Raw genomic sequence first — 26,817 nt, 5'->3', positions numbered from 1 at the left:
AAACCGGGATCGAGACCGCTTCTAGCGTCTTGTCCTTTTTCCAGTGAAAAGCTAGATGGTATAGAAGAGGACGGAGGTGTAGTCTTCCTAGTGACACAAATTGATCCACGGATGACAGTGTCCCTACCAGACTCATCCACAGCCTGACTGGGCAGCGTTCCTTCTTCAGCATCTTCTGGATGGATAGCAGGGCTGGGGGCTGATCGTCTTGTTCAGCAACGTCCTCATCAGAGGGTTCCTCATCCGAAACTGATGAGGAAACGGCAACGGAGTGGGCAACGTCTGACTCGCTGAATCTGGTCGCACTGGTGGATGCGTGACGGAGCCGGACGCAATATCATGGAACTGCTGCACAGTCTGTGAACTGTCAACAACCATGGGTGCGCGAGGAAGTACAACGTCAACCCGAAACTGTCTAGACTGTCAGGGTTGTGCAGTCAACACCCTACCGGGTTGCTGAGGTTGACGCACTGCGTCACAACAAGTCACCTCTGCTGGTTGTTGAACGTCCTGAACGTCAACAACCGCCTCCGAGCGTCGCTTAACGTCAACGTGCGACTGGCAACCCACACTGGGTCGCATCGGTGGAGGAACCACCTCAACTGGCAGACGCGAGTAGGTTACCTCAGCGTCAACAGGGCGCACAACCGACCGGTTGGAAGGTTGTTGGCCAGAAGGAGGAACCACCTCAACTGGCAGACGCGAGTAGTTACCTCAGCGTCAACAGGGCGCACAACCAACCGGTTGGAAGGTTGTTGGCCAGAAGGTTCTTCTCCGCATTTAAGTCCTCTATCAAGGACGCAAGCTTGGACTGCATGTCTTGCAGCAAAGCCCATTAGGGTCTACGGGAGCAGGTGTGGCAACAGACGGGGTTAGTGACTGAGGCGGAACCATTTACCATCCCTGAAAGCCTTGTTATGTGTGACATAATAGTACAGCAAAACTTCAAAGGCTCGACAAAAGTTGAGAAGTTGACCTGTAAACAACTTGGAGCGTCTCCTGGCTAGGCGCCAGGGCGAGTCTACCAGAATTGAGAAGTCTATCTGGGCAGAGGCATGAACTCCCAAGCCGAGAACTTCTCTCGTGTCCTATCAGACTCTCGCTCTATAAGCCAGTTTAAAAGAAGGGAAATCAAAGGCTGTATCCCTAAAACTCCTCCTGGTGCAAAAACCAGTCGCCTAGCCAACGTAACGCTCTCTAGGAGAGCGAGAGAGCACTAGCTTAAAAACAACGGCTTCGAAGTAGCTAGGCCTAGTGTAAGTTCTGACGTTTAGGCGAACGAGGAGCAGCAGTTACAAGATCCGGACGAAGATCCTTAAAAAATCATCATGATTTAATTAAAGTCCATAGGAGGCTAAGCAGCTTAAGGCTCCTCTCCAAATGACAGAGTCCTCAAGGGAATATCAGTAGGAGGGAGAACAGCACTTTCTCATCTACAGGAACCTTGTCCGATAAAAGCTAGGTTACCTCAGTGAGTCTCTCACTGGTGCATTAGTAGCAGACCAGAAGGCAACGTCATGTAACTGCTTGACAGTCTGTGAACTGTCAACAACTGAACTGTCAACCACAACAGGTGCGTGAGGACATACAGTGTTCACTCGAGACTGCTTTGACTGTCTATACTGAGCAGTCAAAACAACTCTAGAATGCGGAGGTTGACGCACCGCGTCAAAACAAAACAACTTAGACTGTTGTTGTACCTCGCGAACGTCAACGGAAGGTTCCGTGCGTTACTGAATGTCAACATGCGGCTGGCAGGGTACACTGGAACGCATGGGTGGCGGGACTCTCTCACCTGGAGTGCGGCAGAAGGTTGCCTCAGCGTCCACAGGACGCACAACCGTGGTTGGTTGTAGGCTAGAGGTTGGTGCAGTGTCAACCTTCTCCGCACGAAAGTCCCGCATCAATGACGTTAACTGAGACTGCATGGTCTGCAGCAAAGACCACTTAGGGTCTACAGGAGCAGGTGCAGCAACAGACGGTGTGACTGCTTGATGCGGTACCGCTTTGCCTCTCTTAGGAGGTGAGCAGTCGTCGGAAGACTGCAGCGAGTCCGAACTGACCCAGTGGCTACAACTGGGCCGTTGGACTTGCGCGGAAGGGACCGACTTGCGCTTAATAAGCTGCGAGACCTTGGTCCATGGTTTCTTACGAGAAACCTCTTCCGCAGACGAGAAATAAATGGGCTCTCTCGTCTTTGTGTGGGTGGGGCGATCTTGGGTAGATACGCCCGAAACCACGGAGGGAAACGTCTGTTTGTTGATCAAGGCCTGACGAACCCATAAGTCGTTCGACATTACTTCTCCCCTGGGCTTGGGAGCTTGCAAGAGGTCCCGGACTAGGTGAACGACAGGCACGAACAGACGAACCCTCGGACGCAACACTGTAACACTGCGCATATCACTTTATCACTTCGATTTTCTGTTTTGCACTTATTTCACTGAAATCGAAACTTTTACTGATTTCTACCTGAAACACGCAATTCTACCCTCATTAAAAGGTAGTAATTGCGAAATCAGTCGTATAATGCAGCTCATTTATAGCAAAAAACAGAAAACATATATAAAGATAAAAAATTCAGTGGCTGGGAAAGAGACTAAACCCTAGTTCAAATAAACTACGTTTACAATCTCTCACCGCACATAGCCTGGGGACAAGAATAAAACCCTAGAAACGTTTTACCTTCTTCCCCGTACAGCGACTAGGGACGAGAGTTACACGAGAACAACGTTACCCGCTTGAACGGAACGTTTTCTCTCCTCTCTCTCCCTCCGTCTCTATCTCTCTCTCTCTTTCTCTCTTGATTTCGCACCTAAGAGAAGAGCCCAATTATATATCATCAAAAAAACATGTTATTTGACTAAAGGAAAAAAACTGAAAGGATTTCCAATAAAAAGTTCCTTTAATTTAGAATTTAAAACATTAAAGCTAAGAAAGAATGAACAAAACGTCAGAATCGATTTACTCTTACTGCAAAGTGAAACCGTGATACACTCTCTCTCTATCGTAACGATAGAGCGCATGTTGAACGTCCTGAACGTCAACAACTGCGTAGTCTAAAAAACTAAACGTTAGTTCATCTTTGAAAACAGTACGAAGACTATCAAAGAAATTCTTTCATAAAACATTAAATTTAAAAAGTTTTAAATTCTTTAAAGGCTAAATACGATATAACGGGCTCAACGTTGATTAACTTCGGTTCCAAGTTAGGACCGCCTACTGTCAGGAAAGGTCGCATATAAACAAAACATAAAAATTATCTTTATATGTTTATAATAAATGGAAATTTAATCGAAGAGGCCTAATAAAGGCGGAGAGATATAAAATATATAGATCTATAACGTGTTAAGCAAAATTACTAAAAACCTAAACACACTTCCGTCTAAGGGAAGGGTCGGCCATTTAAAAGTGAAAGAGAGTCCATACTCTCTTTGTCACCCTAATTAAATCTATCCAAAACGAGTTCAAGTTTTGAGATGAAGATAAAACACCTGCATAGCGAAAGCTCAAAACTAGAATAGTGTACTTCACCAAATAGTTGTGAAAACAAATCCAGTTAGTAACAGCGTATTAGTAGGTCTTGCCGGTAGCCCGACAGAGAGAAAATTGGTTCTGTGTTTACATTGAGTACTGAGTACCTGCTAGACAGATGGCGCTGTTGATGTACACCCCCTACCTGCATAGCGATCGCTGGCGTATTTTGAACGTAGAGTTTTCTGTCGAGCAACAGAGTTGCAGCTTATATAATCACCGGCTAAGTTTAATATTGAAAAACAAAATTTTCTTGTAGGATACAATGTTTTTGGTTTATTGAGTTACTTTTACTAATTATCCTGTAACTATGAAAGTAAGAGGAATTTTGACAAAATATTTTGTATACACATTTTCCATTGCCATACAAAGCTCAGTGAATTGTTTTTCCAGGATTTTGTGTTTTTCGTTTTATACCCTCATATATTGGCATACCGACCGGGCCCCTTAACAAGTTGCAGACTCAATTGGCTGCTTTATGTAAATGCAGTTAACCTTTAGTAACATGTTTAGGTTATTATATTTATATTTTCATCATTGTAATTTCAACAAAGAATCACCAATTCACATTACATCATGAGGTAAGGATTTCAATTTATCAATATATTTTTCTTTTTATTTATATATGTATTTTTAATGATGAACTGAATGCAGGACAAAAGGGTGTTCAGTGAGGGTCTGGTCCGGTACACAGAACAAAATGATAAAATTCGGGACGTCCCGCCAAATCGGGGCGTCTGGTAACCCTAGGAAATTACAAAAATCAAATAGATCACACAGTCATTAATAAAGAGGGAAGGACGACTATGTGAAATGTGAGAAGCCACAGAGGTGCAGATATTGGTGGTGATCACTGGCTCCTCAATGCTACACTAAAAGTAAAACTGAAAACACCCAACAGAAATGTAAATAGAATGCCAACTTTGATACAACTAAGCTTTTAGAAGATGAGCACAGAAAAACCTTAAATCTTTGCAATTGAGTGTACTACTATTATTATTACATGCTGAGCTAAGACCCTAGTTGGAAAAGCAAGATGCTATAAGCACAAGGGCTCCAACAGGGAAAATAACTCAGGCAGGAAAGGTGATAAGGAAAAACTACATGAGAAGATTTAAGAACAATAATAACATTAAAATAAATTTTTCATATATAAACTATAAAAACTTCAAAATAACAAGAGATAGTGATACAAGATAGAAGTGTGCTTAAATGTACCCCAAGTAAGAGAACTTTAACCCAAGACAGTAGAAGAACATGGTAAAGAGAATATGGCACTACCCAGGACTAGAGAACAATGGTTTGATTTTGGAGTGTCCTTCTCTCAGAGGAGCTGCTTACCATAGTTGAAGAGTCTCTTCTACCCTTACCAAGAAGAAAGTAGCCACTGAACAATTACAGTGCAATAGTTAACCTCTTGAGAGAATAAGAATTGTTTGGTAATCTGTGTTGTCAATAGTATGAAGAAAGAGGAGAGTGTTTAAAGCAGTGGTTCCCAACCTTTTTTCTGTCATTTCCCCCCTGCACCCAGTTCACCATCCAGATTTCCCCCTTCATGCCCCGCCCAGCCCTCATGCCCACTCGCCTGCCTCAGAAATGGGCATGATATTCCAATTCTCCCCTTGAATATCATGTCAGTGAGAAATGATATGATCATATCACAATTGAATGGCTAACAACAAATTGCCGCACGGACTATGAGGACATTTTCCGCTTGTTTTAGTTAGTAGGTAGTGTAATTATTTCCCCCCTGGAAGCTTCAAATTTCTCCCCAGGGGGAAATTTCCCCCAGGTTTAAAGAATAGGCCAGATTATTCTGTGTTCTTGTCGGCAAAGATGAAATAAGCCGTAACCAGAGAGGGATAAAATGTAGTACTGTCCAGCCAGTCAAAGGATCCAATTATTCTCTAGTGGTAGCATTTCAATGGGTAGCTGGTGCATTGACCAGCCTACTATCTATCTATCTATCTATCTATCTATCTATCTATATATATATATATAAATATATATATATATATATATATATATATATATACATACACACAGTAATACCTCGACATAAGTGTGTTCCAACATACGAGAAATTCGAGATACGAGGAAAGTTTCAAGCAAATCTTTGCCCTGAGATACGAGACAAATTGAGATACGAGGATACGAGACGGTTCCGTATGCGGCTGCTAGGTGGCCGAGTGTGCGAGAGGCTGCTCACCAGGACAGCACTGCTCGCTCTTTCCCGTCGGATCTCCGTCGCGTAAAGTTATCTCCGAGCATCAGCCGTAGTGTTTGCATTTTTTTGTGTTTTTACGTTAATTAGTACAAATTAAGTGAATAAGCACTGGGTCCAAAGCAAGTGAGTGCAAAAAAGAGTAGTGAAAAGAAAAAGCGTATGATGACAATAATCGAAAAACATGAGAGTGGTGTACGAGTGACTGAGCTGGCTTGCCAGTAAGAGAGGAGTACATCAACAATATGTTCCATCCTCAAGCAGAAGGATGCTATAAAGAGCACTAAGCCTTCCAAAGGACTAACCATCCTTTCCCAGCTGCACAGTGATATTCATGACGAGATGGAGAGGCTTCTTTTAATATGGATAAAGGAGAAACAGTTGGTGGGAGATAGCGTGACCAAGATGATCATCCGTGGAAAGGCCAGCGAAATCTACAATGGCTTGAAAGGAAAGCAAGCAGCTGAGAGAGGGGAGACTTCGATGCCAGCAGAAATCTTCAAAGCCAGTCATGGCTGGTTGGATAATTTCAAAAAACGGACTAGGATACACTCGGTTGTGAGGCATGGGGAAGCAGCAAGTTCCGACTCGAAAGCTGCAGCGCACTACGTCAAAACCTTTGCCTCAGTTATCGCAGAACAAGAATACATCCCCAAACAAGTGTTCAACTGCGTTGAAACTGGCCTTTTCTGGAAGAAGATGCCCAGGAGGACATTCATCACGGCAGAGGAGAAGAGACTACCGGGCTATAAACCATGAAGGACCAGTTAACTCTAGCCTTGTGTGCCAATGCCAGGGGTTACTGTAAGCTCAAGCCACTGCTGGTGTACCACTCAGAAGACCCACGTGCTTTCAAGAGCCAAAGGATCTTGAAAGAAAAACTGCAAGTGATGTGGTGCACTAATGCTTAGGCTTGGGTTACGCGGCATTTCTTCACAGAATGGGATAATCTGTGCTCTGGTCCGGCAGTCAAAAAATATTTGGCCGAGAAAAACCTGCCAATGAAATGTCTCCTGGTCATCGACAACACCCTGGTCACCCTCCTGGTCTTGAAGAGGACATTCTTGATGAGTACAGGTTCGTCAAGGTCCTTTATCTCCCGCCCAACACCATGCCACTCCTCCAGCCCATGGACCAACAAATAATTTCCAACTTTGAAAAACTGGACACAAAGCATTTGTTCAAGAAATGCTTCGATGTCATAGACAACATCAATCTCACCCTTCGTGAATTTTGGAAGGAACATTTCAATATTGTCTATTGCTTAAAAATTATTGACGATGCATGCCAAGGTGTCACAAGAACTCTTAATTCAGCATGGAAGAAATTGTGGCCAGTTTCCGTCGTAGAGAGGGACTTTGAAGGGTTCGATACGCCAGACCCTGATGAACCCGAACATATTGTGGTGGATGAAATCTTGTATCTTGGAAAGTTCATGAGGCTAGAGGTATATCAGGCAGATGTAAACGACCTTGTCGAGGAGCATCAGGAAGACCTCATGACACAGGAATTGATCGAGCTCCAGGAGATGCAACATTCGGAGGTGTTGCAGGAGCTCACTTCCTCTAACAGCTTCCATATTCACTGCTGAACTGTATGGCATACTAACCGCTTTTGAGAAAATAGCATTGGAAAAGGAGGGTAATTCTACCATTTTTAGTGATGCAAGGAGTGTCCTTCAAGCTTTGGAAAATTTTCATTCTAGTAACCTAGTTTTAAAGATTTTAGAATGGCTTTTCATTATTGGACTGAGAGGTATAATGGTTCGATTTTGTTGGGTTCCAGCACATGTAAGTGTGTCTGGGAATGAGAAGGCAGATTCACTGGTGAAGAATGCTGCATTCGAGTTGCTGCCAAGAAGGTATCCCATTCCCTGTAATGATTTCCAACCTAACATCAAGAAATTGTTTTGCAATAAATGGCAACAGTACTGGCATAGTCTAGATGGCAATAAAATGAGAGAAATAACAAATGTCATATCTCCTTGGAGGTATAACATGATGCCCCAAAAATGGGAGATGTCTCTTTGTCATCTCCGTATTGATCAAACTCGGTTGACACACGAATTTCTGCTGAAGGGCCAACACCAACTGTATTGTGATGACTGTTTAGTACCTTTAACAGTGAGGTATTTGTTGACCGAACGCCCCAATTATAATAACTAAAGAAATAGATATCTGTTTGAGGCTCGAGGTGAGGATGGCAGGTTCATCTTTGCCAAGATTCTTAGACATGATGTGTCATCCTATGAGAGTGGCATTCTTAGATTTATTTCAGAAGCAGGTCTTCTGAAAACTATTTAACTTCTATAATGACGTTCAACTTTTATGGTTTTAATTGAATATTCTTTTATTTTTTATATATAATAAATGATATCGGCATCAATGACCTTGGATGTCAGGATGCCTTAAAACTTTAAATCAATCAGTCAATCAATCAGCAGCGAGGAGGAGGTGGAAGAGGAGGACCGCCTTTCTATGAAGGAAATCAGAGACATGTTAGCAAAGTGGCAGGAGTTTTCTGATTTTATGCAAAAGAGGCACCCGGATAAGTTGGCGTGTGGTCGTGCGTTATCCTTTTGTGACGACACTTGCGTACGTCATTTTCGTAATATTTTGAAGGGGGAGACAAAAGCAAATATCCCTAGATAGGTTCCTTTTAAAAAGGCTGGCAAAAAGTAGAGGTGAAAGCGAGTCAAAAAGGGAGGCAAAAAGAGCCAAGCCGGAAGAAGAAAAGTAAAAAAATGAAAATGAAAATAAAATTAGAATTAAGCTTTGTGTAACATAAGATTAACATTAATTTTCAAGTGTGTGTACAGTAAGCTAATATCATTTAAGTTAAATTTAAAGTTTAAGTTATGTTACGTAGTGTTACAAAAGTGTATCGTACCAAACGTGTTGCCGTCAAGTCTCTCTCCTCCCCTTTCTCTCTCCCTCCTCCTCCGCACACACCACCGTTAGCCGCTACCGTCTGTCTCGAAGGTAAGACCTCCATGATAATGTTACATTTTATTGGAGCTCATAACTAGTACATAGCCATTTGTTATTTTGTGAGTGTAGGTTGTGAATTAGAAAAATTAAAAACATGTTTTTCCACTGTAATATACTGTTTTTAGGTGTTTTTCAGAGGGTGGGAACAGATTGATTTTTTTTTTTTTGTTATTTTAGATGGGAAAAATTGATCCGAGATACGAGCGAATTGACATACGAGCTTGGGTCCCGGAACGCATTAAGCACATATCTCAAGGTATTACTGTATATAACGGATTTTGAGCGAAGCGAAAACTCTATTTTTGGGTGAGGTAGCCATGTCGTCCTGATGGAAGTTCCTATTAGGTAGCTTTCTAGGGTATATTTGACTACAGTGATATTCCCAGAGAATTTTACCTTAAGGTATCCAGAATTCTAACTCCTGGAGCGAATATCCCTAAATAATCTCACAGAGATATCGCATAATATCAGAGGACGTATTCTTGACACGTCACATAGCTATCTTTGCCCCGAACAGTATTAACGCTTCGAGGGGGTATAGTGACAAGAATCTGAAACGAGAATGAAAAGAGAGCCGCTCATAAGGCATCTCTCCTATCCTGTTTCCAGTGTGTATCTGATGAAGGCGGTAGCGCCCTCTTTATTCCTTGTAGCGATATACGAGGTGTTACAGATACTGTACTAAAGGGAGGGGTCAACAGGCCCTTTTACAATAAAAGAAAGGGCGGGTCCATCAGGATGACATGGCTACCTCACCCAAAAATAGATTTTTTGCTTCGCTCAAAATCCGTTTTTTGGGCTCAGGCCATGTCGTCCTGATGGAAGTTTACCAGAGCATTACTGTATCTGTGGATTCTCAATCAGTGCCGTACTCTCAAGAAAGTATTTTTCTGGTCCGTCTAGACCTAGAGACCTATGATGTTACCGTCATACATCATATCATTTAAGCATGAACTATGTTAGTGCTTCCTGCCCCCTACAGGGAAGAGTCGTACTAGACTCTGGAAAAGTCTCGAAGAGTACATCAAAATTTATGGGTGACAAAATGACAAGCCTGTATAGTGGTCTCACTCTATACAATATAAAGCAAAGTTTGTATAATAGTCACCAATGTCAGAATGAATTTGTGACACCTTCCCCAATGTGACTACTCTTATAAACTATTGGATAATGGTTGTATCAGCATAGAAACAAATTTTGCCTCTTTGCCACCAACCCGTTAGGGTACCACGTCAACCCTTCCGAGGAAGGGTTAGAGTGTGTGGACTTTTGCTTGAATCAGGGAACAGTCTCGAAAGACATACCATGATAAAAATATCCATATTTTAATCTTAATGCTCAGTACATTGCTAATAAAATGAGTGTGGGCGAATAAGATGCAGGGTTCACTATGAACTTGTCTATTAAAATTTAATAAACGTACATATCAGATCAACATTTATAAAATTTATAAAATGTGGATGATATGCGTAAAAGCATAAAGAAAAACAGTCAACAGAAAATATTGTTTCATCTACTAGGAAACAGATTTGCCACTCCAATTGAATTATTAATAATAATGATATACTGTAGTCTGTATACTGTTTACATACACTAGCGTAAAAAACGCTTGGCACAAGTGTCCATATTATGCTATAGATTACCGACGTCAATGGAACAGTTCGTAAGGACACTTTCGTGGCCTATTGCTCAGCGTGTAGTAACGTACAGTGACTACACGCGCACCCTCTTAATTAATCGTCCCAAATTAATTACACTGTTCCTCGCAGACTTAAAACAGAAGGTTAAAGAATTCTACCTGCTGCTACCACAGATCTCATAAGTTGCTCCACTTGCTTCGCATAGTGCATAAAGAACGCCTTGGATGACTACCAGCCGGTGGGCAAACAAGGATGTTCAAAGTCCATATAATTAAAGAAATTTTATGGAAGAGGCAACTTTCCTCGGATCATGACTAACGGGTGTAGTCTGGATCCGTTCTGCTAATAACACGGGTGAATTTTGCCCATAGTTATAGATAACTTTGAACCCAGGGTTTCTCTTCTGAACAGCTGTCCTCCCATAAAGTCTGAAGTTCTATGAAGATAGACCTTTAGGCACTCCACTGGACATAGAGATGCATCTTCCTTCAGAGGGCAGATTCTCTAGGGACCCCACCTGTTGGTGGGTAGCTTGTTCCTGGTAAGAAATGTTGGGTCTGGAAATAGATTCAGTTCTCCCTCCAAGAACTGGACGTGGCCTTCCTCTCTGGAGAGAGCCACTATTTCATAACTCTGGCCGCCAAAGCAAGTACAAACAGAAATATGACTTAAATTCAAAACATTCCAAGCACATTCCTCATTGTTCGTATTTATAAACAATGAGGAATCATATCTAATGACCATGCAAAGGGTCTTTGGATGCGCTGGAGGGCTGGTTCATTAAGAGCATCGTAAGAAAGGTCGACCTGTAAGGCATATGGTATCTGACTTGTCAAGGCAGGCTTGAACAATAGAATTGTGTTGGCTGCTAAACCTTGCTCATGAAGGTGAATGAAGAATGATAAATAGGAATCTGTCGAGATTTCTTTCGGTTTCTTCGCCTTGACAAAGGATAGCTATTTCTTCCTTGAAACCTCATAATGTCTTCTGGTTTCCTCCAAAAATCTAAACTGACTTTTAAACACCGAATCTTTTTCTCATCGCTAAGGAGAGAAAATCATGAGATGTATGTTCCGTGTTTTCTGTGATGGAGCGAAGACAGTCGACTTCTGTACTCGCTGAGACAGGGATAGATCCGGTGGCGGTACGAATTTTAGTCGTAGTTCTAATGCCAGAGGGAACCACACGCTATTTGGCCACTTGTGGGCCACTACTGCCGCTTTCCCTTTGAAGGATCTCAGCTTATCGAGGACCTTCAAAAGGAGGTTGTGCGGAGGGAACAGATAGATACTGGACCATCTGTTCCAGTCCAGGGACATAGCGTCCACTGCCTCTGCTGACGGCTCCTCATAAGGGGACATGTAATGATCTATCTTTCTTGTTGTTTTTCGTCGCAAAGAGGTCTATCTGCAGCTCTCGGACTTCACTCGAGATGAAGGAGAACGATCCTGTGTCAAGGGACCATTCTGACTCTATAGGTGTAAACCTAGATAGAGCGTCCGCTGTCACATTGCGGAACCCTTGAATGTGAACTGCTGACAGGTACCATTTCTTCCTTTCCGCCAAATGGAATATGGCCAACGTCACTTGGATCTCTTCGCGCGTTTGATGCGTATTTTCTCCAGCCTCCTATTGCATCCTTAAGCGGTGGTCTTAGCACTGGATCTGTTATCGAAGCAAACTGTGGAGAGCCAGGTACTCTCCTGTTCGCGTCTTGATATCCGTTTGGATTTCAATAGTCTCTCGACAGATCCTGCTATTTCTTTCCTCTTCTTACTAGGAATGGAAAGCCGATGTGACTCCAAATTCCAGTGGATTCCCAACCAGTGAAATTTTTGAGCTGGAGAAAGACGAGACTTTTTGGTGTTGATCTTGAATTCCAGATGTTCCAGGAACTGGATCACCATCTTAGGAGCTTGCATGCATTCTGTCCAGGATGCTGCCCACACCAGCCAGTCGTCCTAGTAGGCTACTACTTGGACCCCCTTTAGGCGTAATTGATGGACGGCTGCGTTCGCAAGCTTCGTGAAAATCCTTGGGGCTATGTTTAGCCCGAAAGGCATGGCTCTGAAGGCGTAAAGTTTTCTATGTAACTTGAAGCCTAGGTAGGAGGAGAGGTGGCGATTAATTGGAACGTGCCAATAAGCGTCAGACAAGTCTACAGAGACAGTATATGCCCTTCTGGGCAGCAGGGTCCTTATGTGCTGAAGCGTGAGCCTTCTGAACTTGTAGTTCACTATGAACTTGTTGAGTGGCGACAAGTCTAGAATAACTCCGAGTTTTTCTGAGTCCTTCTTTGGAACACAAAAAAGCCTTCCTTGGAATTTTATGGACTTAACCTTCAGGATTACTCTTTTGTCTAAGAGTTCTCGGACATATTCTTCCAGAACGGGGGATGAGTGTTGGAAGAATTGAGGAAATTGAGGTGGAGGACTGCTCCAGCTCCAACTTAGTCCATTTTTAATTAGGCTGTGGGCCCAGGGATCGAAGGTCCAGCGATCCCTAAATAGCTGTAATCTCCCTCCTACTGGAAGTATCTTACTTCTGCTGTTGTGGACCTGAGGCCTTGCCTCCTTGACCGCGTCCTCCCCTGTATCCCCTTCCTCTTGAAGGGCGTCTAGAAGAACCTCTGGCTGTTCCTCTAGCTCTCGAACGAAAGGAAGAAGTTTGCCTTTTGAAGGCTGGGTTAAGAACTGGCGACTGTGTCGCCACTTGTTGAGGTACCAGCTGGTACGTGGTTGGAGGTTGTGCCACTATCTGAGGCACCGCGGTCACAGGAAGCTGTTGTTGCTGTCAATAGGGTTTAGCCAGCCGAGAGGATGGCCTAGGCCTTTTTGTCTTCCTCTTGGGTTGGGGACCCTCATCCGGAGAAGACTTTCTCTTGAGATCCAAGCCCCACTTTTTGAGAAGGTTCCTATTCTCTGTGGCGGCCTTGTCTACTACCTCTTTAACCACTTCATTGGGAAAGAGGTCTTTACCCCAAATATGAGAGGAGATCAGTTTCCTCGGGTCGTGCCTCACCTCAGCCGAGGCGAACACGAACTCTCTACAGGATCTCCTAGCTTTAATAAAGCTATAGAGATCCTTCGTAACTGTGGCCAGATGGGGTTTGGCCACAACCATGAACATGTCCAGGATCTTGGGGTCACTTGTCATCATTTCTAGTGTCATTTGCAACGACATCGATGCCGCAAGTCTTTCCTTTGTCTCTTGCTCTCTACGCAAGAGAACCTCCGACAGTTTTGGAAGTGCCTCACCGAACTGGCGTTCAGCAATATCAGCTTCCAGCTTCCCAACTGAGAAGGTAAGGTGTACGTTCTTCCAGTCTTCTTGGTCCAAGGGCAAGGTAGGAGATAATGGCTTGCACTCCTCCAAGGAGGGGCATGGTTTCCCTGCCTCCACTGCCTTTAAGGCTGACTTATATCCCTTTTCCAAGAAGGGAAAGGCTCTGGTAGGAGAGTCCACAAAGGAGGGAAGCTTTTTACTCAAGGCGGGGACCTTTGAGTTAGTGAAGCCCCTCTCTTTCATGGAGCTCACTAGTAACGTCTGAGCTTTACTATGGTAAAAAACTATGACCTCCTTCGGCTTCGTCTCCTCCTTTGAGGCTGGCTCCTTCCTAAGACGGACATAGCAGTCCGAATAAGAATCTTTGTTGGGCCAAAATTCCACTTCTTTCAGGGGAATTGCTCCCAACTTTTCTGAGATCACGATCTTCCCGGTTGTGATTGGCATGTGTTCGGCATACCTCCAAGGATTGGTATCCGAGCACAAAGGAAGATCCTTCACGCTGAGCCGCTTCTGGGGCCCACGTGATGCTGCAAGTCTACGTATCTCCAGTTTCATTGCAGCTTCATTTTCATCATTCTTCCTTTGAATTTGTTGGATCATCTCAACAATGGAAGAAAGAGTCCTTCCCAGTTCATCTTGGATAGCAGACGATGTAGATGGAATAGGTTATGGGTCCAGAACCGATGTAACCGACACTTCGTCGATTTCTTCCTCTTCTACTTGAGGAGCCTGGAACACCTCCTCCTTCTGACCTTCTCCTAGAAGGTCCTTCTCAGTAGAATCCGACACCTCCGACATCCTATCGTCCAATTGGATGTCTTGAAGGACGGCTGAGACTTCAGAATCTACCGGATTCTGGGCAATTGGTATCTCCACCTGAGGCTGGGGAATGATTGCATCAGCCGATGCTTTAGGAAAAGGTAGGCCCTCATATTCTCATTTGGAACGTAGGGACCTGAGGTGTTTTTCTGAAAACCCCTCAACCAGGATCGTAACGTTTCCCTGGCAGCATCCCTTGACTCCATTGACTTAGGGTCGTCAAAAGCCTCGGTAATCAGGTTAGAACAAACTGTACAAACCTGAGGGTCCCAATAGCGGAGATCACCTCTGGAGGCTGCGCATGCTGCGTGCCTCCTGCAATATTGATGTCCGCAGAAATTCTTACTGCGGATATTACAGAACACACTCCCGCATTTCAGATGGTCCTCCTGTAAAGAGAAGAAAAATCCATGCGTGTCAAGTGAAGGCTTTCACTTATATTGAGACATTTAGCTTATATAGAAAAGCTATAAAAGAAAGAAGGAAAGACACATACTTGTATTTCCTGTCCAGTCAATTGCTGAAACCTCCCGAGATATTAAAACTAAGGTTAATTCTATTCTAGAATACCTTATGTAATTTCCTAAACGGAAATTTAAGGTGTAGTTCACACCTTGAGATAAAGTTTTAATATACGGGATAGAAAGAATGCAGAAAGAACTTACTTTCTATGTATTGTACGGTCTCAGCAAAAGGCTGTACAAGATAACATTAAGTATGATGAAGAATTTTTAGTGTTATCACAAGCTCTGTACAGCAGTTTCTGCTAATGCAGTGTGTACTACACTACGAATACAGCAACTACAGTACATCACATGCTGTTGTGCCGGCTAGCACGCGCCGGTACGTGTCGGCGTGCGCCTGCACGTGCCGGCCGGCAACAACGCCTGAATAATTCAAAGATATACTATCTTTAATTAATAGGCGGCAGCCCCCTGATTTGCGACTTGGTGCCGGCCGGCAATCATTGCCAGCCGACGGCTGAAAACACTAATACCCGGCTGCCGGCTGCTAATCGTAGTGGCCAGCAGATTCGGGCTGTTTCCACTGCCAGCCGACAAAGGTAATAAAACCCATGCCCGCCGACAGTAGCCACAAACCAGTGAACCTCCACCTGCCCGGCTGTTGGCTGTTAAGCCGGCAGCCGGGTTAGGGGTGCAACACAATAGTCAGAGAAACAGTATGGATGTAAGGTTATAAGGTGGCATTGCCATAAGACCTTCCATCCAGAAAGAGTGAACTTATGGAAGGGGAGAATGTAGCATTCAGGCTTCCAAAGAATCAATAGTCTGCCGGGCTCTACTGGCAGACATGGAAGGGAGACCAAGGGAGATCTGGGGTTCACTCTGCAAAGAATAAAGGGTCTCTGCCGGCCGACACGTAGTGCCAGCCGGCAGAGAGCTGAGCCTGTCCTCCATCCTAACCTATACTAGGTACGGAAGTAGGACTGCGGCCAAAAGAAAATAAAAGAAAGAGAGGTGGGGAAGGGATAAGGGTCCTATAGACTTCGTTCTAGCAGGAGACACACTCAGCCGTTAGGGAAGCTCATCCTAACCATGAGTTGTCTATTAGGGAGGAAGACTGGCAATACTTGCTAACCTCCTCCCAACCAGAACAAAGTAGGTGAAGTTATTTTGCCGGGCAACAGAGAAAACTCATTCTCCAGCCCGAGAAAAACAACAGGACAGTCTGCTAGGCCACTAGAGGAAGGAATCATCTCTTACAGAATCCTTCCAACATGGACTAGGGAAGCAAAGCTTCCTGTGTCCGCCCCTAACCTAGCAAAGGAGACTCATTCTCCATGCTAGGAAGAAGCAGACCACAGACTAGAAACTCTGATGTTCTGCTCTAACCCCAAAAAACAGTCACTCTGGTTATCAGGTCAGGACAGACATATCCTAGAATAGTTATACCTGAATTATTTTACAGATAGAACCACTAGGATTAAGCCAAAGGCTTACAGAGGGAGAGAGGGATTGAACTTAGCCTCTGGAGGAGAAAAGAACAATCGGGGATGTGCGAAAGTATACTACTGTACCTAGAATACTAGACTAGGTAGGATGAGAATCGATTACCTAAATCACCGAAACTCTCTCGTATACAATCTTGGAAAAACATTCAACAATATCTTAAATGTATAAAATATTTGCCTATAGCTTCAATAATATAACATTCAGAAAAACTTATATCATGCATGAAAGTACTAGTGCCAGACGTCTAGACTACGAAGCCTCATGAAGGGCAAGATCGGTACCTCGACCCGTGTCGAAATCACCGAGCTAAAAACTGACGGTATAATATAAGCATTCCTAGCAGAGCTAAATAGCTAAATTATCAAAGCGAAACAAACCGGGAACGTCGCTCCAGCTAACTAAATGACCCATAAAAGCGAGCGATAGCATCCAGGATGCCTCCGGTAGGCAACAGCTCTTGTTTACGTTAAAATAACTTTTGATTTAATTCAAAACGACAAGAGCTTACATTTATACATAGTAAAGATAATACTCAACTTCCCTAGAGGCAGCAGAGGCCGGAGAAGTCATCAAAATGTTGAAATAAATCCAAAATAACGAGAGAAGACAAGGGAAAACACCGAGTAGTAGAGCTACACGAAAAGGAATATAGAGGGCGCTACCGCCTTCATCAGATACACACTGGAAACAGGATAGGAGAGATGCCTTATGAGCGGCTCTCTTTTCATTCTCGTTTCAGATTCTTGTCACTATATCCCCCTCGAAGCGTTAATACTGTTCGGGGCAAAGATAGCTATGTGACGTGTCAAGAATACGTCCTCTGATATTATGTGATATTCCTGTGAGATTATTTAGGGATATTCGCTCCAGGAGTTAGAATTCTGGATACCTTAAGGTAAAATTCTCTGGAAATATCACTGTAGTCAAATATACCCTAGAAAGCTACCTAATAGGAACTTCCATCAGGACGACATGGCCTGAGCCCAAATATATATATATATATATATATATATATATATATATATATATATATATATATATATATATATATATATTATTACTTTCCAAGCTACAACTCTAGTTGGAAAAGCAAGATGCTATAAGCCCAGGGGCTCCAACAGGGAAAAATAGCCCAGTGAGGAGAGGAAATAAGGAAATAAATAAATGAAGAGAACAAAGTAACAATAAATCATTCTAAAATAAGTAACAACGTCAAAACAGACATGTCATATATAAACTATTAACATCATCAAAAACAAATATGTCATAAATAAACTATAAAAAGACTCATGTCCGCCTGGTCAACAAAAAAGCATTTGCTCCAACTTTGAACTTTGGAAGTTCTACTGATTCAACCACCCGATTAGGAAGATCATTCCACAACTTGGTAACAGCTGGAATAAAACTTCTAGAGTACTGCGTAGTATTGAGCCTCGTGATGGAGAAGGCCTGGCTATTAGAATTAACTGCCTGCCTAGTATTACGAACAGGATAGAATTATCCAGGGAGATCTGAATGTAAAGGATGGTCAGAGTTATGAAAAATCTTATGCAACATGCATAATGAACTAATTGAACGACGGTGCCAGAGATTAATATCTAGATCAGGAATAAAAAATTTAATAGACCGTAAGTTTCTGTCCAACAAATTAAGATGAGAATCAGCAGCTGAAGACCAGACAGGAGAACAATACTCAAAACAAGGTAGAATGAAAGAATTAAAACACTTCTTCAGAATAGATTGATCACTGAAAATCTTGAAAGACTTTCTCAATAAGCCTATTTTTGTGCAATTGAAGAAGACACAGACCTTATATGTTTCTCAAAAGTAAATTTACTGTCGAGAATCACACCTAAAATTTTGAAAGAGTCATACATATTTAAAGAAACATTATCAATAATGAGATCCGGATGTTGAGGAGCCACCGTCCTTGACCTACTTACAATCATACTTTGAGTTTTGTTAGGATTCAACTTCATACCCCATAATTTGCACCATGCACTAATTCTAGCTAAATCTCTATTAAGGGATTCACCAACCCTAGATCTACATTCAGGGGATGGAATTGATGCAAAGAGAGTAGCATCATCTGCATATGCAACAAGCTTGTTTTCTAGGCCAAACCACATGTCATGTGTATATAGTATGAAAAGTAATGGGCCAAGAACACTACCCTGTGGAACACCGGATATCACATTCCTATAATCACTCTGGTGCCCATCAACAACAACTCTTTGAGATCTATTACTTAAAAAATCAATAATAATGCTAAGAAACGACCCACCCACTCCCAACTGTTTGAGTTTGAAAACTTTTCTTTTGACTTCACTGTCAATACTGGAATATTTAGCATGCTCTAACTTGTAATTTCATTACTTCCTCGAAAACTTTCAACAATCAGTTTCTGTCTTTGTCTCTCTTTTTTTTATAGCATCCCAAGTATCATTTGACATCCATGGCTTTCTCCTTTTAACTGTGTGTCACAAGACTTCACTTCGAACTGACTGATATATGTTCTTAATTTCTCACCATTCTTCATTAATTGTCAGCTCTTCACCTCTTAAAGTCTCTAAGACTGCAAATCAATTCCTTCATTCAATTGCAAATGTTTCTCTGTGCTCTTCTAAGTGCTTAGTTGTATCAAACTTAGGTATTCTATCCATGTTTCTGGTAGGTCCTTTCAGTTTTAAATTCAGTGTGGCAATGAGGAGCTGGTGATCACTACCAATATCTGCACCTCTATAGCTTCATTCATTTCTCATAGTCCTCCTTCTCCCTTTATTAACGGCAATGTGATCTATCTGATTTTTGTAATTGCCACATTGTCAAATCCATGTATACTTGTGGATGTTCTTGTGTTGAAAAAGAGTACCTCCAATGAGAAGATTGTTTGCTGAGCAGAAACTTATGAAATGTGCTCCATTTTCCCTTGCAACTTCACCAAGACTCTCGACACACATCATATTCTCTATCCCTTGATTATTTCTTTCAACTTTATCATTGAAGTCGCCAATCACAATTTTCATATCTCTCTCAAGGATTTCATCTACTACTCTCTGCAGTTCTTTATAATATTCATCTTTCCTTTCTTCAGGCGAATCATTTGTTGGCGCATAGCAAACTATAATACTCATATTGCACTGCTTTGATTTGAATTTTGCTAGCAACAATCTACTATTTACAGCTCTCCACTCAGTTAATGCCTTTTTTGCTCTTGGTGTCATCATCATTCCTTCTCCTTCTCTTCCAACTCCATCTGATCTTCCTGAGTAGATATATATTGCCTTGGTCTAAAGTTTCCTTACCAATCCCCTTACCAGGTCAGGTTTCAGTTCCAGTTCCATCAGAATAGATGCTCACCAGAACGTCAGCCGGGCAAGCCCAACCCCCACTGTGGTGCCCAACCACAGCAGTAGCCTCCCCAGTAAACAGCTTAAACTCACGGCCCTGGGCGGGGATCGATCTCTCGCCACGCGAGTGCGAGGCAAACACGTTACCACTGTACTAGCCAGGAGGCTAGTACAGATATGTTTCACTTAGGGCCAAGATATCCAAACTATATTTCATAAATTCACTCTCCACTTGCTGTAACTTAACAATTTCATTCATGGATCTAACATTCCAATTGCCTATTTTCGATTTTTCTTTAGTATTTACAAACCGGGAGATTCTTAGCAACCCGCTACACCTGGGTCTGGGAGCCATTCTGTACCCCTCTCTTTCCATGACTGACTAAATCCATAGAGGATTCATTTGCTAGATACATCAAAGGATAGCCAGTTCCTTGTGATGCACAGTGCCTATCTAACTAAGGGAAGTGACTAATTCTAGTAACACCTAGCATCAGGCATCAGGAGTAAAACACAAAAGAGACAGTTTATCCATTGCCTTAAACCCAGTCCATCATCCTGCTGCCAGTGACTTCATCGAAATTTTGGGGGCATTTCCTCCACACCCCAAGCCCTCATTACTCTACCAAGTTGTTCATCCACTTATACGAGTATTACCATTGGCAAACATGGATTGCTAAGATATACTGCTAGGAATGACTGGAGAGAATATTTAGACAGTAAAGCAGATGAGGCTGACAAAGCTATGAATTCAGGAAGTGGCTATAGTGTAAGAATTGCTCATAGAATTATTAATGAAATCTTGACTGGGACAAAGAAGAAGAAGCATATACCCATCAAAAAGAGAGGTGGCTCTGTTATAGCAACAGAAGATGAAGAAAGACAACGTTGGATGGAACAGTTTAGTGAGGTTATGAATAAGACATATGAAGGGAATAATTTGATTGATATACCTGAAGCGGATGAAGACCTTGATGAGCCCACGAATGAATTCAGTGTGTTTGAAGTCAAAGCTATCCTCAAAACACTAAAGAGATGGAAATCCCCAGGATACGATGGAATAACTGATCAGATGATACTGACCGAAAATGAAGTGACTCTGAGACTACTTTTTTAGATTATTTTGTAGAATGTGGCATAAAGATGCAAAACCTGATGAATGGGAGTTAGGAGTGTTGGTGAAAATATAAAAAAAGGAATATTGACTGATTGCAATAATTACAGAGGCATAACAATCCCATCAGTTTTTATGAAAGTATATAGTATGCTTTTTCTAAAGAGACTGGAGAGCAAGATTGATAACAAAGTGAGAGATGAACAAGCAGGATTTAGAAAAGGTAGAAGTTGCACTGACTAAATTCTCATTTTGAGACATGTTGTACGGCAATGCATAAAATATACAAATCGCCATTTTGCTGGCATTTGTAGAATGTGAAAATCCCTTTGATAGTGTGCACTGGCCAATTTTGTGTAGAGTCCTACGTTATTATGGAATTCCTCTTAAGTATGTAAATTTGATTAAGTCTGTTCATGAGTATAACAAGTGTAAAGTTAATGTTAATGGAGTCTTATCAAAAGAATTTCCACTGGACAGTTGAGTACTCCAAGGGAATATCTTGTCACTTATGTTGTGTATCCTCCTCATGGATTTTGTAATGCATACAACAGTCAGAAATGGTGGAAAAAGATTGGACTGGATTGGTGATGGGAATTTAGCAGACCTAGAGTAGCTGATGATGGTCTCCGTGTTAGCCGAACACCACAGGGTTTGTAATGCTTGCATACTAGAAGATAAAAAGAAGAAAGACAGAGATGATGAGAACGGAGTATGCAATGGAAGATGAAATATCATTGGAAGGAGAAAAGATTAAAGAAGTAGATTCATTTAAGTATTTAGGAACTATGATCTCCAATACAGGGTCTTTAGAATTAGAGTTTCATGAAAGATTGAAAAAAGCAAGTCGGACAATGGCTAGGTTAAGTAAACCAAATCGCATGAAATCACATATAAAAATCATCACACTATATATCAATTTAGTGAGATCGGTGTTACTCTATGGACATGAAACAATCTCCAATAGATTTAGTAGATTTGAGAACAAAGCCCTCAGAAGGATATTGGGAGTTAAATGCCAGGGCAGGATCAGAAATGAAACTATAAGAAAGATTACTCAAGTGCCCTAGAGGATTTATCATGCATTCTCCAGCATCTTCTGCCTCTAGCGGTAGACGAAAGAGTGTATGAGAAGCTAGAAATTAACGTATCTCGGGAAAATATGACGAGGTATTTGACCAACAAGATGCATTAGGTATCACAGAAAAGGAGAGTACCGGGTCAGATATTTATTCCCCATTGACCAGTTATCAAGATGGACGAGTTGTCCACCACAAAAATAAGGCCTGTGTTTAATTGCTCTCCGAAGGTCGGAAGAGCTCCTTCGCTTAATGAAGCTGCCTTTCCAGGCATTGACCTGATAAACAATCTGTTATCTTTTTTTACCTATTTTTGAACCAACGATCATATTATCTTTGCTGACATAATGAAGGCTTTCCTTCAGATTAGACTATCTCTTGATGAGGACAGTAAATATGTCCCCTATAGGGATAATACCATAATTTTTGGTTTTGTGAGTTCCCTTTTCATCGTGAATTATACTGTTCAGCCCCATCTGATGGTGAACTCCCATAATGAGGTATCCACTTTAATCAAAGATAAATTTTATGTTGGTAATTTGATCGTTACAACCAACAATGTTAGTGAGCTTTGTCATACGAGTGATAACATAAATAATTTTATGATCTCTGGATATTTACCACTAAGGGAATGGTCTTCTAATGATAGGGCTGTTTTTTCTCACCTAAAAGAGGAAGAAAATTTTTTTTTCTCCAGAGGTTAGTGTGTTGGATTATTTGTATAAGGAAGAGGATTCTCTAAAACTTAAGATTGCCTCTCTTAACTACAATGCCTCAACAAAAAGGCAGATTTTGTTGTCTTTGGGCTCTGTATTTGACCCAATTGGAATATTTGCCCCAGTGTTGTTGCAAGGAAAAATCTTAATAAGAGAGATGGGCCTAAAATTATTTGACTGGGATCAAGATTTAGATAGTGATCTCATGGCTCGATGGCGTAGGCTATGCAAAGGTTTCGAAGACGTAGGTAGTGTTCCCTTTAAAAGATGGCCATTTAATGCAGACCTTCCTGTCAAATTATATGTATTTGCCGATGTTTCTAAGGAAGCGTATGGGTGCACTATTTATGTTGTTCAGGAGCAGAATTGCTCACTGGGAAGCTACTAAAGGAACCTTCCATCAGGACGTCATGGCTTGAGCCCAAATATATATATATATATATATATATATATATATATATATATATATATATATATATATATATATATATATATATGTATATATATATATATATATATATATATATATACATACATTATATATATATATATATATATATATATATATATATATATATATATATACAGTATGTATGTATGTATGTATGTATGTTTGTTTGTTTGTTTGTTTGTTTGTTCGTTTTATTTATTTGTTTAATTTATTTAATTTTTCCTTTTTAAATTTCATTTTCTTTATTTTTATTTTTTATCTTTATTTTTATTTTTCTATTTTATTTTCTATTTTTATTTTAATTTTTTCTTTTTATTTTTTTCATTTTTCTTTTTATCTATTAATAATACTCATTGAGTTATGACAGCAAGACAAAAGAAAGTTGATAAAATAAGGAAAAGGTCGAAGTAATATTGAGCAGAAGAAATAGATGAAAGGGAGAGAAATTTAGATTCGAACTTTGGAAGTAATTTCCCTAAGTTCGAGGGCCCTCTTGCCCGTCACAATTCTTCAACATTTTGAAGAAACCACATTATTTCGTCTAGGCATTCTCTCGTTAAACGGGAATATCTGGGGGAAAGACCTCTTCTCAGAGAAATTGGTTATGGAAGTCATGGACAAAGTGGCTCAGAAGAATAAGAGCCGTATAGAAAAGTGGGGTATGTCCTCTAAATGGAAATTTAACCGCCGCGAAGGACCTCAACCCAAGGGCAAGAAGCCCAGAAGTAACTTTGAGGGAAGGAAATCCTTTCCTGTTGCGACGGCCTCAGTTACCACCATTCCTCAGACTGTATACATGGTACCCCAGTAGCATGCCTCACAGTCTCCAGCCTTCCACCCTAACTGGGCTCAAAAGAAAGGGTCCGGTAACAGGGAAAGGTCTGGAAAAGACGGTCAATCTAGAGGCCGAGGAAGTAGAGGCAAGGCGATTAAAGATGCATATCCTTCACAACAGCAATGAAGAGCTCGAGGTAGGGGGACGACTTCACCTGTTCAGGGATCGATTAGACTTTGATCCCTGGTCTCACAGCATAGTCTCAAAAGGGCTAGGCTGGAAATGGAGACAGAAACCACACCGGTTCTTTCAATCCACAACCACATTTTTGGAGGATTATGTGCAAGATCTTCTCCAGAAGCGAGTCATCCATTGCACAAAATCCATGAACTTTCAAGGATGGCTATTCTGCGTGCCATAGAAAGATTTGAACACTCTTCAAACTATTCAGGACTTGTCCCCACTAAACAAATTCATTCTGAACGACAAGTTTCAGATGCTGACTATCTCGCATATGCGGAACTACTACCCCAGGGGGCCTACACCGTCTCCATAGATTTTACAAACGCCTATTGGCATCTTCAAATAGGTCGGCACGTCTCCCCCTACCTTGGTTTCAGACTGGCTAGAAAGGCCTACATATTCCAAACTATGCCCTCCGGGCTCAGTATAGCTCTGAGGATTTTCACGAAGCTAATCGAGGCCATCATCCAACAACTTCGGAACAGAAGCTTTCAGGCAATGGTGTACCTGGACGACTGGCTAGTCTGGGCTGCAATGAAATCGGAATGTCTTCTGACTGCCCAAGAAGTCATGAAATTCCTAGTCTCTGGGCTTCCAAATCAACCTCGAGAAGTCCAGGGTGTCTCCAGCTCAGAAATTCTAGTGGCTAGGACTTCACTGGAATCTAAAGTCACACACTCTCTCTCTACCGCAAGGCAAGAGAACGGAAATCGCAAACTCGGTCAAGAGCCTTCTTCGTTCAAAAGTACTCACCAGGCGTCAACAGGAAAGAGTCTTGAGTTTACTATAGTTCACTACTGTGACAGACCCAATCCTGAAAGCAAGACTCATATATGCCAACAGAGTCTGGAGAAGAAAGGCGTCCAATACTCGGAGAGATCTTCACCACAAAATCCTGGTCTTACTGCGAAAGTAGCTCAAGCCGTGGTCCACTGCCAAGAGTCTATTGAACCACGTCCCTCTGCAGTACCCTCCTTCTTCTGACTATTCACATGAATGCCTCAGAACAAGTTTGAGGGCACTCAATTTTAAAAAAAGTGCAGGGTCAGTGGTCGATTGCATTTCAGAAGTTTCACATCAATGTTCAGGAAGCTATGGAAGTGTTTCTGACTCTGAAGAGACGAAATCACACATCAAATTAGTCATCGACAACAGTACGATAGTACGTGTCAACAGACAGGGCTCCAGATCTCTTCAGACCAACCATGTGATCCTAGCCATCCTCTCTTTAGCAAAACAGAGGAATTGGCATCTCTCGGCAGTTTGCCTTGAAGACATTCGCAATGTGACGGCGGACGCCCTGTCGATATTCAAGGCTCTGGAAACAGAATGGTCCCTAGACACAAAGTCATTCTGTTTTGTTCCAGAGAAAGTCCCAGAACTGCAAATCGATGTCTTTGCGGCAAACTTCAATAAGAAGTTTCCGGGTATGTAGCACCAAACTTGGATCCGGAAGTGACAAGAACGGATTTGATGTCTATGGATTGGAACCAGTGGTCCCATACCTACCTATTTCCTCCATTTAACTTCCTACTGAAAATCCTGAACAAACTGCGGACTTTCAAGGGAATAGCAGCTCTAGTGGCTCCCAAGTGACCCAAGAGCAATTGGTATGCTCTTGTTTTGGGACTCTAACCCCTCCAGGTCCCTCTACCATCTACAGGCCTTTCCCAGGATGTTCAACAGAAGACTGTCTTCGCTTCCTCTAGAATAACGAAAACCCTTCAGCAAATAGTTTTTTCGCCCTCGCGGCTCAAATAAAGTTCGGAGTTTTATGTCATGAGTGGTACTATTTTACTACTTTGTTACATAATTTTGGGGTCGGAAAACTCTGGTTTTCTGTATATATCTGCTGTATAAAATGTTTTTTGGGCTCAAGCCATGTCATCCTCATGGAAGCTTCCTATTAGCAGCTTTCTAAGGGATATTTGGCTACAGTGATACTCCCAGAGAATTAACCATAGGTCTCCAGAATTCTAACTCCTGGCACAAGTATCCTTAACATTTTTCTCAAGGATATCGCATAATATCAGGGGACGTATTTCTTGATACGACACATGGCAATCTTCACCCCGAATAGAGTTTTCGCTCTGAGGGGGAAGAGTGGCGAAATTGAAGGGGAGCTGTCATCAAGATTACCCAGGGGATCCCCTTCCTGTACTACTACAGGGTCCAATATGGCTACCCATTCCTTGTTTTGTAGCGAATTGTGCACGGTGTACTCCCGCTTGCTCTCAGAGTTTTAGATCGCTATTTACGAGGATTTATCATGCATTCTCCAGCATCATCTTCCTCTGGAAAGTTGAGTATTTAATCTTTCCTGCGTATAATTTTTAGCTCCCTTCTTACAGTTAAATTAGCATAATTTAGATGTGTTTATTGGAGCGTGGCCGGTAACCTGAGGCGCCATTTTGGACGCTGTCGTTCGCCATACATGCCTTATTTAGTCAGTAGAACGATGTTCCCAGTATTTAGCTTTAATGAATTATGGCTATTTAGGCAAAATTATACTAGTGCACGTATATTTCCTCTTCCTTAAATGTACCGTTCGTATACATTAGTCTCTCGGTGATATAGCGTAGCTGAGATCTCGCCCCGGGCTGGGCTAACCTAGCCTACTCGCT

General features: G+C 42.0%; 1 protein-coding gene across 1 annotated transcript in view; it reads right to left on the bottom strand.

The window, feature by feature from the left end:
- The window catches only part of LOC137637716 (zinc finger protein 271-like), a 113,834-nt gene that overhangs the window by 65,223 nt on the left and 21,794 nt on the right, over positions 1 to 26,817 (bottom strand). The window contains exon 2 of the mRNA XM_068369864.1: positions 19,023 to 19,034. Within this exon, the coding sequence (XP_068225965.1) occupies positions 19,023 to 19,034 (12 nt within the window). The remainder of the gene's footprint in view (positions 1 to 19,022; positions 19,035 to 26,817) is intronic.

Source organism: Palaemon carinicauda, unplaced genomic scaffold (assembly GCF_036898095.1).
Source record: "Palaemon carinicauda isolate YSFRI2023 unplaced genomic scaffold, ASM3689809v2 scaffold94, whole genome shotgun sequence".
In the NCBI taxonomy this organism is placed as follows: Eukaryota; Metazoa; Arthropoda; class Malacostraca; order Decapoda; family Palaemonidae; genus Palaemon; species Palaemon carinicauda.
Note: the sequence above shows the minus strand (reverse complement) of the source record. Positions and strands in the feature narration are given on the sequence as shown.